At 38.5% G+C, this 15,715-nt stretch overlaps 2 protein-coding genes across 2 annotated transcripts; both read left to right on the top strand.

Moving 5' to 3' along the window:
* Window positions 1-3,063: 3,063 nt before the first annotated feature.
* On the top strand, window positions 3,064-7,924 carry prdx1 (peroxiredoxin 1). The gene is made up of 6 exons (XM_080440574.1): window positions 3,064-3,114; window positions 4,112-4,228; window positions 4,913-5,066; window positions 5,170-5,292; window positions 6,483-6,613; window positions 7,676-7,924. The coding sequence occupies exons 2-6, from the start codon at window positions 4,123-4,125 to the stop codon at window positions 7,756-7,758; spliced, it is 597 nt and encodes a 198-aa protein (XP_080296700.1). The 5' UTR covers window positions 3,064-3,114; window positions 4,112-4,122; the 3' UTR covers window positions 7,759-7,924.
* Window positions 7,925-10,404: 2,480 nt separating this feature from the next.
* LOC308093448 (HORMA domain-containing protein 1-like) lies at window positions 10,405-14,978 on the top strand (the record flags this gene model as incomplete). The annotated part of the gene is made up of 9 exons (XM_080439786.1): window positions 10,405-10,446; window positions 11,824-11,968; window positions 12,063-12,118; window positions 12,593-12,619; window positions 12,755-12,822; window positions 13,197-13,345; window positions 13,469-13,692; window positions 14,124-14,175; window positions 14,929-14,978. 9 exons carry the CDS (start codon window positions 10,405-10,407, stop codon window positions 14,976-14,978), a joined length of 813 nt encoding a protein of 270 aa, XP_080295912.1.
* Between the last annotated feature and the right edge of the window lie 737 nt (window positions 14,979-15,715).

Here is a 15,715-nt window from a genome sequence, read left to right as displayed (position 1 = left end):
TATTTTTCAATTCATACTTACTCTGTTTTTGTTTCTGCTTTTATTACCATTAGATTTTTTGACTGTGACGTTCAATCCCTTCTGCCTGAAGAAACTCCCCCTGGGGAATATTCAAAAAATCTAATGAAAACATTTTGAAAAGAAAGAGAGAAAAATGTCCTTGACAGGAAGGGGAAGCAAGATTGTGGTTGTACAATTTAGTAGTTTGAACCACATATTTAACAAGCAGGTGCTTAAAAAAGCTGCAAAACGTGAAGCGCTCTGTTATAGCCTTGGTTTTTGAGACATTCAGGGAGAGATGGTTGTCCAGGGTGGTCACCTCCTCCCTGTATAGGCCGACTCATCCCCACCAGAGATCAGTCCCATGTTACATGTTTTATGTTTTTGTGTTTTAAAACTTGCTGTACACAATAAGCCCATCTTGGGACAAATAAACTTGACATTGACCTTGTGATAAACAAACAACAATAACCAAATAGATGGAAGGGGTGGCATTCTCCTGTTTGTTTGTTGGCTGACTGAAAGGTCTAAAACGGACCAAACATGCTTCTGTGCACAAGAAATGTGTTCATGATAGGTGTGTAGGAATAAAGCCTTTGTGTCAATGTAAAAGAAAACGAAATTAACTTGTACAGTAGGCTATATTTCGTCAAGCAAGAAATCTTGCTACACGACGGTACAAGTGAAGACAGGTTGTACAGGTTGAATAAGAACACACGCACTCACTCACGCACGCACGCACGCACGCACGCACGCACGCACGCACGCACGCACGCACGCACGCACGCACACACACACACACACACACACACACACACACACACACACATTAAGTTGTAATCTATTTCCTGCCTAATTAAGTCCTCCTGCTCTGAGGAATCTCATTACATTTCATACCAAATATGCTGCATTGCCATAAACATTGGCCATATCAGTTGTTTGATAACAAATACCTGTTGTTTACCTTCCAAGATAATTGTGTGGAGATAATGACATGAAATGAAGTTGTGTAGTTGTAATGACCCTAGTGCACTGCAAATACATGCTGAAATGTACAGTATGTAACAAGAGCAGCTTCAATGAGCTCCATTCATTACACCAAACAAGCCTGACATAAGAAGGTAATATTTCAACAAGATGTAATAAAGCGTGAATCTGTATATGGGGTGGCTGTAGTGTGGTTGTTGTATAGGTTATTATCAAACTTTCTAAGTGTACCCCAATACCTTTTCAGCTGAGTTCCCCCTTCTCCAGCACAAGTGTATTTCTAGATTTAACAGATGTTCTGAAAGCGTGATAAATTGTTCATAACCAATGAAACAATAATAAAATACTTTGAAACTTTCTGAGTACTTCTTGGAGTACTCCAAAAATACCCCTAGGGGTACGAAATTTGCGAAACACTGTTGTGGGAAGGTTACATGTTCAGTTCCCCAGAGTTGGGAACTGTCATCAAAGTGCCCTTGAGCAAGGCACGCAACCTAATTGAGCAGTGGTTACTGGCTCTGAATAATGTTAAATTAATTTAATATAAATGCAAATGTTATGTTAGCTTATAGCAGTGATTCTCAAAGTGGGGTATATGGGGACCACCAGGGGTCCTTGGGATGGTTACAGGGGGTTACCAGCAAAATGAACAGTTACATTTTGCTATTATTTTACCAGCTAGATCTTATCCCAATGAGAGAATGGAGAATGACTATGCAGATGATAGGTTTCACTCTCTCCACTGTTGTCTCCCTACCTACGGTTGTAGAATTCTGTACTAGTATCTATATAGCTTTCTCTTATGGAGGTCTCGGGCACAACATATTCTAAAATGGGGGTCCACGGCCTATTATGTATCAATTTTGGGGGCCTTTAACATGAAAATGTTTGAGAACCACTGGTTATATAGACCTTGGGGTATGGTATGGGAGAGAGAGAGGAGAGGAGCTATCACATGATGAAACCTCATGACTCTGTGTGTGCCCAGCATGGCATGTTGTTAACATGGATTATAAAAAAGATAAAATAAAATATGTTAAATGAAATTTGCTCTTTAGGGCTTCTCATGAATTAGTAAGATATGATACTTAACACCTTTTTGACCAAACAAATTAAATGTGAGTCTGTGGAATAAGTTTGGAAGATGTCGTTTTGGGGCAATTTTTTTATTTCTGTCCTTCTTCATCCTTACTCATCATCAATTGTAAACGTGGTTTCACAACAAGGAGAAGTAAAATTTCCATCAGGCGACAGAGGCAGAAATGTGCAAAGTCATGCTCTATCATTGTGGTGGACAAACTAGTCTGGGATTGTCTGAGGAGGGGGGGTCGACGACTCAAGCCAAGCTTGTAGTTGATATTCCTTAGTACAACGGTGTCGCTGGCTAAAAAAGAACTGATCTACAAGCCAACAACGCGTCGCCGCGTGACGCGTTGTTGGCTTGTAGATCAGTTCTTTTTGGCGAGGGCTGTGGCTAACGTCACGGTCATCTGTCATTCATGACCGTCATTGCTGAACTTCAACATAATGTTTGCAGTTTATCCCTTTTTTAGCACGAAGTCACGAACGTCTATATAAACATTCAAATTTCAAATAAAATGTGCTTGGCCACGGATGTTGCAATTATGTACGGGTTCTCAGAAGTACCTGTATGTTCTGTATTATTCAGTAAGAAGCCTTTTAATCTAATTTGTGGTCATTTTCTCATAGAGTTATAATGTATCAGAGTGCAATACACCTCCCAACCGATAGAATAACGTAGTTGAAAAGATAGAGAAAATACGAAGGAAATGGCCACCAATCGCATTAAAATACTTTATATTGAATAATACGGAATATACAGGTACTCTTGAGGACCCGTACATCATTTTAACATCCGTGGCAATAGGTTATGCACTTTATATTTGAAAATTGAACGTTTAAGTAGATGTACGGGCTAAAAAAAGAGTAAGTGCAAACACTATGTTGAAGTTCATCCATGACTGTCATATAACATATGACAGTCATGTATCAGGGCTAACGTCACTACTACCTTATCGCGAGAATTGAACTGGTGTATATAAAGTCTCAAGCGATCTTGGCACAGTTGCATTCCTCATTCAGACTGCCGAGGTGATCAGAGCTGAGGTATGTATTATGTATTCCACAAAATACATATTTATTATGTAATGTAATGCAGCCTAATGTTAGGTTTACACTAATTGGCGTTACCTGGCAACTTTATGTCTTTGTTCAGTGCTCATGTCATGTAATTCAAACGTCTTCATTGGATAGGCTATAGCCTAATTTATAGCCTACAACTTATTTATATTTAGATCCTATCTACAATAGGCTATGTGGTGTATATGTATGTAGCCATGTTTTTATGTGTATGTATGTAATAATGAATGAATGAAAGATTGTAAATCTAGATACACGGACACTTATGGATTTTCACATTGTGAAACTGAAACATTTCATTTCGAGGGTGTTTAGATTTTAACCAACACGAAAGCTTGTCTATTCACGGAACAACAAACTACCATTGTTTTTAATAGACTTTCAAACAGATTTATATTGGTATTTGATAGTTAATTTGGGTCAAATTCCAAAGTGCACTCAAGCAAGCGTAACAATTTCACCTTGACCAGTGAACTCAGGAAGATCGATCATCGAAGTAGGCTGATAAACTGGGGCTTTGAAGCCCCTACAGGGCTTTTTGTTTAGCGGGTTCATTTGTGGCTTGTAGGCAGTGGTGGAAAAAGTACTCACATGTTTTACTTAAGTAAAAGTATCAATACTGCAATGTAGAAATACTCTGTAAGTAAAATTCCAGTATTCCAAATAGCATCAAAATATACTTACAGTACCAAAAGTAAAAGAACTAATTGTGCAGAATGTCCCATTTCGTGTGTGTGTGTGTGTGTGTGTGTGTGTGTGTGTGTGTGTGTGTGTGTGTGTGTGTGTGTGTGTGTGTGTGTGTGTGTGTGTGTGTGTGTGTGTGTGTGTGTGTGTGTGTGTGTGTGTGTGTGTGTGTGTGTGTGTGTGTGTGTGTGTGTGTGTGTGTGTGTGTGTGTGTGTGTGTGTGTGTGTGTGTGTCACCACATCCAAACAAAAACTTGCATCCTTTCATCCTTTCACATAGTCCTACTGAAGATGGCTGCAGGCAAGGCACAAATTGGGAAACTGGCCCCGGACTTCACAGCCACGGCGGTGATGCCAGATGGACAGTTCAAGGACATCAAGCTGTCAGACTACAGAGGTAACGCAACATCACTGAACCGAGGAAATGCTTTGATCCTGCTTCTGAATCCATGCTTTGGGATCCTCTTGTGGAGTGCATTGGATTGAATAGGTCACATTTACACTACTTAGGATAAAATGCAACAAACAACAAACACATAATAACAAACACTAGGGCATCATCACTGACTCCCTATCTGTTGTATTGGCATCCCTATTCATCCAAGTGTTTAAAACTAGAGGTTCGGATCGCGGCCCTCACATCTAGAGCTCACACTTACGTCGCACCGCCGATCTGACCAATATGCCTATATATCTCTGTATCTGTCAGTCCCTTTTATGCCCATATATGGAGATTGCTGATGTCATCAGTACTGTATATGCCCATATATGGGCATGCCCCTTTTGTGCCCATATATGAAGCTGATGCCTGATGCCATGAAGACACATTGAGGTTAGACAACAACACACACTCACATAGTGACATGAGTGTGACAACGTGGTCTGCTGGTCGGCTGGTCAAGCCAATTCTAACATAGGATGTTAAATATCTTTAAAAAATGTGAAAACCCCCCCCAAAAAACACAAATAACAGATCCATAAGCTCACAATGCAGCACATTTTGAGCTTGTAGATCGGCTATTTTGTTGTACGAGGAAGTATATAGGGCTCAAGTGCTTAATAGTGTCTCCTTCCCTTATAGGGAAATATGTTGTCTTTTTCTTCTATCCTCTGGACTTCACCTTTGTGTGTCCGACTGAGATCATCGCTTTCAGTGATGCAGCGGAGGAGTTCAAGAAGATCGACTGTGAGGTCATCGGCGCCTCAGTTGACTCCCACTTCTCCCATTTTGCATGGTACGAATTGCTCACAGCAATAGCAAACACCCAATTTTCTAGTGTTTTACTGTACTCCTACAAAGTATTATTTCATTTCATTTGTGTATCCATGTTCTTACAGGATCAACACACCTCGCAAGCAGGGTGGTCTGGGTGCAATGAAGATTCCGCTGGTGGCTGACACACGGCGCTCCATCTCCACCGACTATGGAGTGCTGAAAGAGGACGAGGGCATCGCCTACAGGTGGGAATGACAATATCACATGGCCATCTCTTAAGCTTCACTTATACTTCATCGTACGCTGCAAATAAATGATTTTCAAGCAAAAGAAAATAGTTTTCCCCCTCGAAAATCAGTTATTTGTACATAGACAGACAGACAGACCTTTATTGATCCTAAGGGAAATTCTGTTGTCGTGGCAGCATTGCAGTAAGGATGAAACAAAGATACATGTAAGGGTAGAGAATAAGTGGTAGGGTAACTTCGCTACCTATTAAAATAGGTAGCGAAGTATGAAAGACCACTTCATATAACAAACTTCATATAAATATGAGCGCTCGGGTGGCGCAGTGGTAAAGTCCCTGCCCACCACCACGGAGGTTGTGGGTTCAAATCCACCGTGGTACTTCCGGCTTTGTCGGGCGACAATGTGAACACAATTGGCCCGTGTTCGGGGGAGGGAAGCCAGGCGAAGAGGGTGATATTGAGGTCCAGTATGTGGAGGTGATCCGTCGATAATTGGCTACTCTAAATTAAAAATAATAAAATATAAATAAACTTGAAGATCTACAATAAAGACTGACCTAGCTGTCTGCACTTGGATACACCGGGTTAGCATAGGGTATGAATCATTTGCAGCTATAAATGTAGGCATTGTGACAAATGACACCATTGTGTTGACAAAGTATGAATTAGGCTTTTGATTCCTGCAGTCCACTTCCCTAAACATTAGAAACAAGAGGGTCACTGAGCTGTCTAATCATTCCCTGTGTCTATTGTGTCAACCTGGTTATGAGGAAACAGAGGGCATGGCCACAAATTATTCAATGCACCTCCCTAGGGCGGCCAGGCGGCTCAACCAGTTATGTTGACGGATCACCTCCACATACTGAATTTATTTCAGACCTCAGGACCTGGGATGTGCATCATCCCTTCTTATCTGCCCTCACTTTGTTTTCCCATTTAACTGAATAAAGTAGAAAATGTTACTCTGAAAGTGTAAAAATGTACCCATAAAGATTTTGCTGTGTACCTGGGTTTATTTATCCCCATCGCAACACCCACCAATCACCAATCTCTAGGGGGAAAAAGTCGATTTACCATTGTGTGCTATATTTTATGTATCCATTTAATTATCTTTTGTGAATCTATGCACAGCCATGTTTAAACAAACAAAACAAAAAACTATAAAATTGTGATCCATGTGATTTCAGAGGGCTGTTTGTCATTGATGACAAGGGCATCTTGAGACAGATCACCATTAATGACCTTCCGGTAGGACGGTCTGTCGAGGAGACCCTGCGTTTGGTCCAGGCCTTTCAGTTCACTGACAAACATGGAGAAGGTATTGTGCTACTGACATTGACTGATCTCTCCACACACTGGCAATACTAAAAGAAAACATAATCATAGCCATCTTATGTTTTCTGTGGCATAAAGACAAGAATGTGTTTAAAGTGGACTCCAAGCTAAAAAAGAGACATTGTAATAATACTATAATGCCAGACTATTGTAAGCCACACAAGCAACCTGTTGCATCATCCACATGACCTCAGTGTGAGTCTACTGGTATTTTCATTCTTGTGATATGTGGCTTATTTTCATTCATACGATGCCAAAGTATCTCAAACTACAGGCTGCTCACAGAGAGTTAATGCTATCTTGATTAGATGGGTCAAAGACCATATGTGCTCGGCCAGGTTCAAAGGCTGTTGCACTTATCAGGGCTAAAATTCACCTTGCGTTTTCCCTCTAAATGAGAGAGGATTAGAGGGAGAGGAAATGTTTAGTGGTTTTGAACTATGGCTTTAAATCCAAAATTATACTGTACCTTGAAAAGGTTTCATATCTTCAAAGTTAGATATTCACGAAGGCACATGCTGTAATAGCTTGTGAGTATTTTTATTTGGCAAATCACATGAGCTTACAAATATATTAATTTATTGTTTTACCGTTATACAATGTGCTGCTGCCATTCATCAAATGTGTCCACAAAATTAATTGAAAGTTGTTAGAACATTATTTTTTTTTCAGTAGGAGCCCTTAAATCCAGACCAAGAGATTGTTTGTGTGATTTGTGTACTATACAGTACAAGCAACATCCTTTCAGAACAGGCTGATTGCTTGGCCCTTGGAAGTGCTGCTTGAAAACAAAACAAAAAAAATCATTAAATAATCAAAGATAGAAGATAATCAATAGTTACAGCCCTACTCTTGTGTTCAGCAATACACCCACCAAGTGTTAAGTTGATCGATGAATGTTTTCAATATTTCTGACAGACAGACAGACAGAAAGTACATGCAGTGATAGATATATTGCATGTGTGAGTTGTTGTTGTGAAACTCAAGTTTTGCTCATCAATAAATAATAATAATGAAATAACATAATATTTAATTATCTTTTCAGTGTGCCCAGCTGGCTGGAAACCAGGAAGTGATACCATCAAGCCTGATGTCAAGAAGAGCAAAGAATTCTTCTCCAAGCAGTAATAATGCCACGACCACAGTGTGCAGCCTACTGTAGGAGATCTATAGAGATTACAAATCCAATATTGCACAATATTGAAGTCAGTCAATCAACCACTGTGCCTGAGGAAAAAGACTATTTCAAGCCAACACACCCCATCTGTTATGAGTTTATAGTGGTATTTGTTTTTAAAGAAACTGTTAAATGTATAATTGTGTTTACACTATCATTTGTGTTTTTCTGTACTAAATATAGATCTGTTATCTTACTTCATTCCTTGCTAATGTAAGACCCAAGGTCAGTAGATGAAAGCTTTTCATAGTGAGGAGGTGACAAATATTTTCATTTTTTATACAGTGGATGACTGAAATGTCAATGGATCATTTAAATAAAGAATATAAAATATAATACACAGCATTGTGTCCCCTGCTATTACACATAAAACATGTGTCACATATTTACATGTGAATGGTGATGTAGCCTAATTTGTCATATCATAGTGGCAACTTGTTTGAGATCAGATACATTTGAAATAAATTGATATAGTTAAAATATAAGTTTCAAATGTATAAGAAAACATTGCACAACAGTATGAAGTATGATTTTCTTTACACATAAAAAATGTTAGGTCATCTTGGGAGGATGGACATCTGGTGCCTTTTTGTGTGACACAGGCTGTGTGAGTCTCCCATTTCTTAGATTGTAGCAATTTGTGTTTAGACAGGCTGTCTGGATCATTGGGATTGTTTTGTTCTCTCAGTAGTTGATTGAATTCTGCTCATAAATAATTTGGAATGCCACAAATATAAATATTAGGCTATTCAATCAATATTATTGATAAGAGGTAGCTTCAGAATGTCCCAAATCTGTGTAGCCTATGTTATGAAATCAGACTTTCTATTAAGAAAATGTATGCTTAAAGGTAGGGTAAGTGATATTTTTTGGTTAAAGCAATTCTTTTTTTGTTAAAAGGTCAAAGCACTATATTCTGATAGTAATCATTGTTATAGAGCGTTTGTTCAGTAGCAGGGATCTTCCCGTCTCTCCAGCTCTTTAATAAACAGAAAATACATTTTCAGTAAGGTGACAAAATGTCAGCCAATGAAGAGAGAATGCCCATTTATCCAGTGTTCCAGTTCCAATTTTGTCTGCTCATTTCTTTGTCATCACTTCCCATTTCACTTCACTTTAATCTGTAACCTGTCTGAGTTCTCTATCCTGATTGGATAAAATTGGTGTCCTTTTGGGGACTCCTGTTACTGAACAGACACTCTATAGCAATGAGTACTATCAGAATATAGAACTATTTAACACTTATTTTAACCAAAGAAGATCACTTAGGCCTATCTTTAAACTGGGTGCTGAAATATTATACTGCCTTTAACCACTATGCTTTGTCATTGCCTACTAGGCTATTTTCGAGAAAAAAAATACTTTTGCATCTTTTGAGAATTTGTAAAGATTCTTGCCTATAATGACTTGCCCAAAATATGGAGTTCAATGTGGTTCAATTTAATTTAATTTAATTTGAGTTCATAAGCACAACATGCATCAGCTGGGACAGTGATCGGTTTGGCCATTGCCAAATAGATTTTTGTCACACTTGACCTTCATGATTTGTTGATTTGGCAAGACTGGTGAGAAACACATGTATAGTATATCCTAAATGATATCAGATAATAACGTAATAACATATTTATGTAACATAATAATAATGATATAACAACAAAATAAAATTGTCTTCATTTGTATAACAGTTTTAACATAATATGGGGTGGGGGGCACATAACATCCACGACGTCACGTAATTTACTTAGTTATTTTTTTTACTTGAGTAAAAGTATCAATGCTGCAATGTAGAAATACTCTGTAAAAGTCCAGAATTCAAAATGTACTTTAGTAAAAGTACAAAATTATTGGTATCAAAATGTACTTAAAGTACCAAAAGTAGAAAGTCATCACTCATTATGCAGAATGTCTGTCCCATTTCACAAGTTTTCAATGTATAAAAGAATCTTTTGAAAATAGCAGATCTACAAGCTCACAATGCCTCACTTGTATAGGCCATTTTCAAATGGGCTGAAGTGGGTAATGTAGGCCTATGTTTTGTAATAATTATCAAAATCTCCAAAGTAAATAACTATTTTTTTCAGATAATTGTACTGTAGTGGAGTAAAAGTAGGCCCTATAATATTTGCCAAGATGTAGTGGAGTAGAAGTAAAAGTACAGAACATTGGAATAAAGTACTTAAGCACAGTAGCTGAGTAAATGTACTTAGTTACTTTACACCACTGAATTTAGTTTGGGCGGGAATTCCGAAAATAGCCGTTCTACAAGCTCACACCCTGTAGCTTCCTTGATGCACGGTGAGCTTGCAGATCTGCTGCTTTAGGCGCGACAACGTCGTATGGCGTAGTACGTATTAGGGCCTTTACGTCACTCACCCACACCGTCTCAGAAACTCTAGCTGGGCAAAGTAAGTTATGCTGATTCTGAACAATAAGTTCGTTAATGTCACACTTTAAACAGACCTTTTACATAAAACATATTACCTCATATTTCACACAATGTATGAGTGAGAATGTATGATGTATTTATTATGTTGTTATTATGACTAACGATAGTTGTGTTTATTCACATTTTCATGCTAGCTGGTGAATGAGAGAAGATGGCAGGTTCAAAGATGTGCAGACCAAAACAGCAAGCTGAGGTATGGAAGAAATTAATAACCCTTTGTGACTTGTGTGCAGTGGTGTAAACTAAAGTACATTTACTCCAGTACTCTACTTAAGTACAATTTTGAGGTATTTATTTTATACTTTACTAGAGTATTTTCAGTTGTCAGTACTTTTACTTCTACCCCACTACATTTCAGAGGCAAATATTGTGAGCTAATGGGACATTCTGCATAATGAGTACTTTCTACTTTTGCTTTAAGTATATTTTCATGCCAATACTTTTGTACTTTTACTCAAGTATATTTTGAATTCTGGACTTTTACTTGTAACAGCTAGAGTATATTTCTACATTGCAGTATTGATACTTTTACTTAAGTAAAAAAGTTGAATACTTTTTCCACCACTGCTTGAGTGTTTCGGTTAATTAAAACAATGGCTTTTGTCCTTCCTTCCTTGTTGCATTCATTAAAATATTGTAATACTTATAAGCATAGGCCTACGTTTTTGTTGACACTGCTTGTATGAAGGTTTTGTTTTATTGTTGTTTTTATCTCTGAACACGTCGAAGCAACTTCCAAATCAACTATAAAGTTGACTATTATAACGCTGAATGTTGAACTTGAACAGAACTGTTTAACATGTTGAGTTAGTTTTCTCTGTTTTCAGAGACCGTCAGTTGACGGGCGCCATCTTGTGGTCTTGTACAATAATCAGTGGTGGAAAAAGCACTCAAATATTCTACTTAAGTAAAAGTATCAATACTGCAATGTAGTAGAAACACTCTGTTACAAATAAAAGTACAGAATTCTAAATGTACTTGAGTAAAAGTACCAAAAGTAGAAAGTACTCATGATGCAGAATGTTATAGTGGAGTAAAAGTATAATATTTTCCTCTGAGATAGAGTAGAAGTAAAAGTACTGAAAACACAATATTAAGCTGGTGAAGGTGCATTCTTTTGTCACAATGGTCCGACTCACTGCAAATAGCAGATATACAAGCTCACAGTGCCATGCTATGAGCTTGTATATCTGCTATTTATATATGTTTTAAAGCGAACATTTTTAACTCTGATCTGTGCTTCTGGGGGTCCCTGGAACAACATATTTTGAGATGGGGGTCCGCAGCCAAATGCATATCATTTTGGGGGTCCTTTACAAGGAAAAGTTGGAGCACCACTGATATAGCAACATTCGTTTAAAAAAAAAAGCACCAAAGATTTGCAAAAAAAAATCACGATTTTTTTTTTTTTGCAGATCTACAAGCTCATAGCGCGGCACTCGGTGCCGCGCTATGAGCTTGTATATCTGCTATTTTTGAATAGCCAAAGAAATCTTACTGTGTATGAAATGTGCTATACAAATAAACTGCACTTTAATGTTTTTTTTCTTCTTTTTCTGTCATAATATAGTGGGCCAACTTATTCCAAAGTGACCTGAAAACGGAGCAAGAGTCCCTTGTCTTCGTTAAGAGGATGGTGGCCGTGGCTGTGTCCTCCCTCACCTACCTGAGAGGGATATTCCCAGAGGACGCCTACAGGTCTAGATATCTGGAAGGTAAACGGAAATGAACACTTCTTTGATAGTCATGGAATAAATGCCTTTTTATCATTTTCTGTAAATGTCCTTCCCTCTCACTTTACTTGGTCAGATCAGTGTGTCAAAATCTTGCGAGAGGGCTGCAGCACACCCGGAGCTGACAAATTTGTAAAATGGTAAAAACAAAAGAAAACTATACAATACTGTAGCACTGTATAAAAAATATTTGCAATTTTACTTTAGTTCTGTCTACTGAAAGAAATGACTATTCTCTTCCAGGATGATGGGAAGCTTTCATGCACTGGAGAGGGGATATGTAAGTAGTACCATGTTTCTGCTCCTTTAGTTGACATTTCTGTTGTTTCCTTAGGTCTGTGTGAGATAATATTGATTATCGCTTTTTAACATTGACGCTGTTTGCCTTTTTAACAGCTTGAAATGATGTCCATTGGGGTAAGTGAGGTCATTGCAAACATAAAAATACATGAATTAACTTTGTAAAGTCAGCACACTTCTGATGAGCACTTTTCTCGTTTATAGTCGTATGTACTGTAGTTAACTGACTCCTGACTGCAAAACAAATAGCCTTTGGAGGATATAGAATATTTACTGTGGTATAACAAGTGTGATTTTACATTGTAGGTTTACCGCAACGCAGGTGACCCCAATGTAAGTTCTCCTCCGAACACTGAATAAAAACAAATTACGTTTGATGATTCCAAACTAAAAGACACAATTATGGTGACAGCATTATCCCTTGCCTCTACTTAAAGCTAACAGATACATGTTCTCCTCTCTTTGCAGTGCATGATCGAAACCTACCAGTTCAAATTCAAATACACGGACAAAGGACCACAGATGGATATACTGAGGTGAGTACTGTACACAGTACACTGTATATCCAACAAGCTTTATAACACAGTATACTGCAAAAGGTAGACAGCACGGAAGGGGTAGAGCTTTCTCACTGGAAATAGAACAAGATTATGTATATTATATTTGGCTCTGGATTTTTCACATGTGAATGTAGACTGATAAAGGTTATTCTGTGGTGTTGTGCTTCCCATTTAAGTAATGAAACCTCAGGGGAATTTATGGTGGTGTTCTCTAGGCAGCACTTTGATCTCCTTGAAGCTTTATTGCCTTGACATTTCTGTGCAGAATAACACCAGTGTCAATGAATGCGATCCCATCCTAAAGCAAACCTGTACTGTTCTAAGTTCCAAACTAAACTCCTTAACTACAGGAACAAGAACGTAGAGATGCAGGTGACAATGGAGAACACCAAAAAGGCATCTGTGCTGCTGATTAGGAAGCTTTTCCTCCTTATGCAGAACCTGGGTGCTCTCCCCAACGATGTCGCCCTCACCATGAAACTGTTATATTACGATGACAGTGAGATACGTTTTTGTTCATTACAATCATCAAAGTAGTTTGGATTCCATTCATTACATACTGTATGGATTACTATATTGGATAACCTAACCATCTCCTCCCTGTTCTTTGATTAAAATACAGTCACGCCTGCCGATTATGAGCCGCCAGGCTTCAAGGAGGGCGTATGTGACAGCCTTTGGTTCGAGGGCATCGCAGTGCATTTCAGAGTGGGTGAGGTGCAGACACCCTTCCACACCATGAAGGTACGCGTGGCGGCAGAGGAGAGCCGTTCAGAGAAGCTCCGGGAAGGCACACAGGTCTCTGTGGAAGGTCTGAGCCATCTCTCCGAGCTGAGAGAAACCCCGGTGAGTGTTCCACAGGGAGGAGAGAGTAGATTCTAAAAAGACTAATAGTGTTACAGTTTGCACTCCTAAAACCCAGAAGTTTGCAATTGGTTCCCTCAGCACATTTCCAATGCATTTACCCCCCGTTTGATTTTCGAGTTATGCAGAAGATGAGAGCTGGTTTATTCTCTGAGATAAATTACACATTAATATGATTGTGACATTTTAAGCTGTTATGTGCATTTCTCATACCATATACTAGTATTGATTGTGTTTGGTTTATTTTCTTAAACCCAAGGCACAAATTCCATTCTTGGTTAGCCTACAAAAAGATGTCATCACCTCTACACACGCTTGTAATTCTAATTGTAGGACTTTTCTGAACTTCCTCTACACAGGACAGAAGTTATCAGTCTTTTTTAATATGGTTGTCTGTGTCCGTACATTTACAGGATCCTCATGCCAGTATGGTGAACAATGAAGTTCTACCTTCTGAAGAAGATGGTAAGGGGGACAGGGTACTTCTCTTATACACTAGTAATTAAAAAAACTATATATTTTTGTTTTGTAATAAAACAATATGGCCCCTGCTATTTCGGCAGGGGGAAACTGTGACTATGCCCCACGAATTTTCAACCAATTTTCAAGCGTTTTCATTTTCTACAAATGTCATACACGTGGTTATGTTATGATATAGTATATTTGGTCAAGTTAAGTTGTGGGTTTTCATACCAAAACACCTTATTTTGCATAGAAGTAATGTATAAAAGAGAAGAAAGGTGTTTTAAGGCCACTTCACACCAATGCAACTCCTTGCAACATGCAACTACTTGCAACCATTATCCCCAATGGCATTTGCAAGGAGTTGCATTAGTGTGGACTGGCTTTAAAACTGTTTTGTTGCAAGGAGTTGCGACTAGTTGCATTGGTGCGGTCTGGCCTCGGGAATATAGGACCTAACCTAAACCTAACCCTAACCATAACCTTAGTGGGGGAACATAGGTCCGGGGAACATAGGTATGACCACCTTGTATATAATACAGCTCAGGCATATTTCTTTCAGTGGAATTATGTCAAGTTCCTCCTGCCAATATGGCGGCAAGGTTGACAGTGGCTTATGCGGTGCCTACCTGTATTATGTCTATGGGTTTGCTAATATGCAAGCATAGGCAGTATTGTCAATGCACATTGGTACACCTAAAACAAACACACCCATTATTAATTTGATTAGCTGCTGCTGTGTTGTTTACATCACAGGATACTATGGTCAGCCTCATGCAGCCTGCCATGTTCTTATCCTGCTGTAATTTGTTTTACCTGAACCAGAAAACAAGCCAAGAATTCTAGGGTTTCATACCCCTTTAACGCTTGCTTTTACATTATACAGAGTCTGCAGAATTCAAGGAACCCCGGGTGCCTGCAAGAAAGGTATAATTTTGTTTACATTTATTTAATGACAACAAGCATATTTACAAACAATAAAATGCACATTTTAGTCAAAAGGATGGCTCAAGAAAGCCCAGAGGCTTATTTCCATTGCGGCCCCATAAATACAGTTAAAAACAATAAAATACATAAAATTGAGTTTAGTAAGATCAGGACCAGGTGGTATTTAGAAAACTCTTTTGGGAGGACTTAAGACTAGCAGTAGACCCAATCAATTTTGTGACTGTAGGCAACCCATTCCATGTGATAGCTGCAGAATACAAAAAAGAGGCCTTTCCAATTCTGTTAAGCACCCCGTCAGAACAACTTCCGGGTCCAAGTGTGTGTTTTGTCATTCTACCGCTTTCCTGGCAACGACAAAAAGAAGAGGAAATCGTTATTTAAAATAACGATTATTCTATGCATATGATACAGAGACTAGGGGGGAGAAAAAAAGAGGGATACTACAGTTAAAGAACACACGCACCTGTACATCTGTCCCATTGTATTTGTTATTTCCTAATGAAAATATATATATTTTAAAAGAATATTACAAGAACAACAGAAACTTTGCATAGGCTATTACACATTTCTCGAGGTTATAGGCTAATATGGACAT

Source organism: Gymnoscopelus braueri (assembly GCF_963280865.1).
Source record: "Gymnoscopelus braueri genome assembly, chromosome: 10".
NCBI classification, from domain to species: Eukaryota; Metazoa; Chordata; class Actinopteri; order Myctophiformes; family Myctophidae; genus Gymnoscopelus; species Gymnoscopelus braueri.
Note: the sequence above shows the minus strand (reverse complement) of the source record. Positions and strands in the feature narration are given on the sequence as shown.

Excerpts from the sequence above, each read along its gene's own strand:
- prdx1 (XM_080440574.1), top strand. The coding sequence starts at position 4,123 with ATGGCTGCAGGCAAGGCACAAATTGGGAAACTGGCCCCGGACTTCACA. Across the intron at positions 5,067-5,169 it reads CACTTCTCCCATTTTGCATG|GATCAACACACCTCGCAAGC; the intron begins GTACGAATTGCT and ends ATGTTCTTACAG. Across the intron at positions 5,293-6,482 it reads GACGAGGGCATCGCCTACAG|AGGGCTGTTTGTCATTGATG; the intron begins GTGGGAATGACA and ends ATGTGATTTCAG.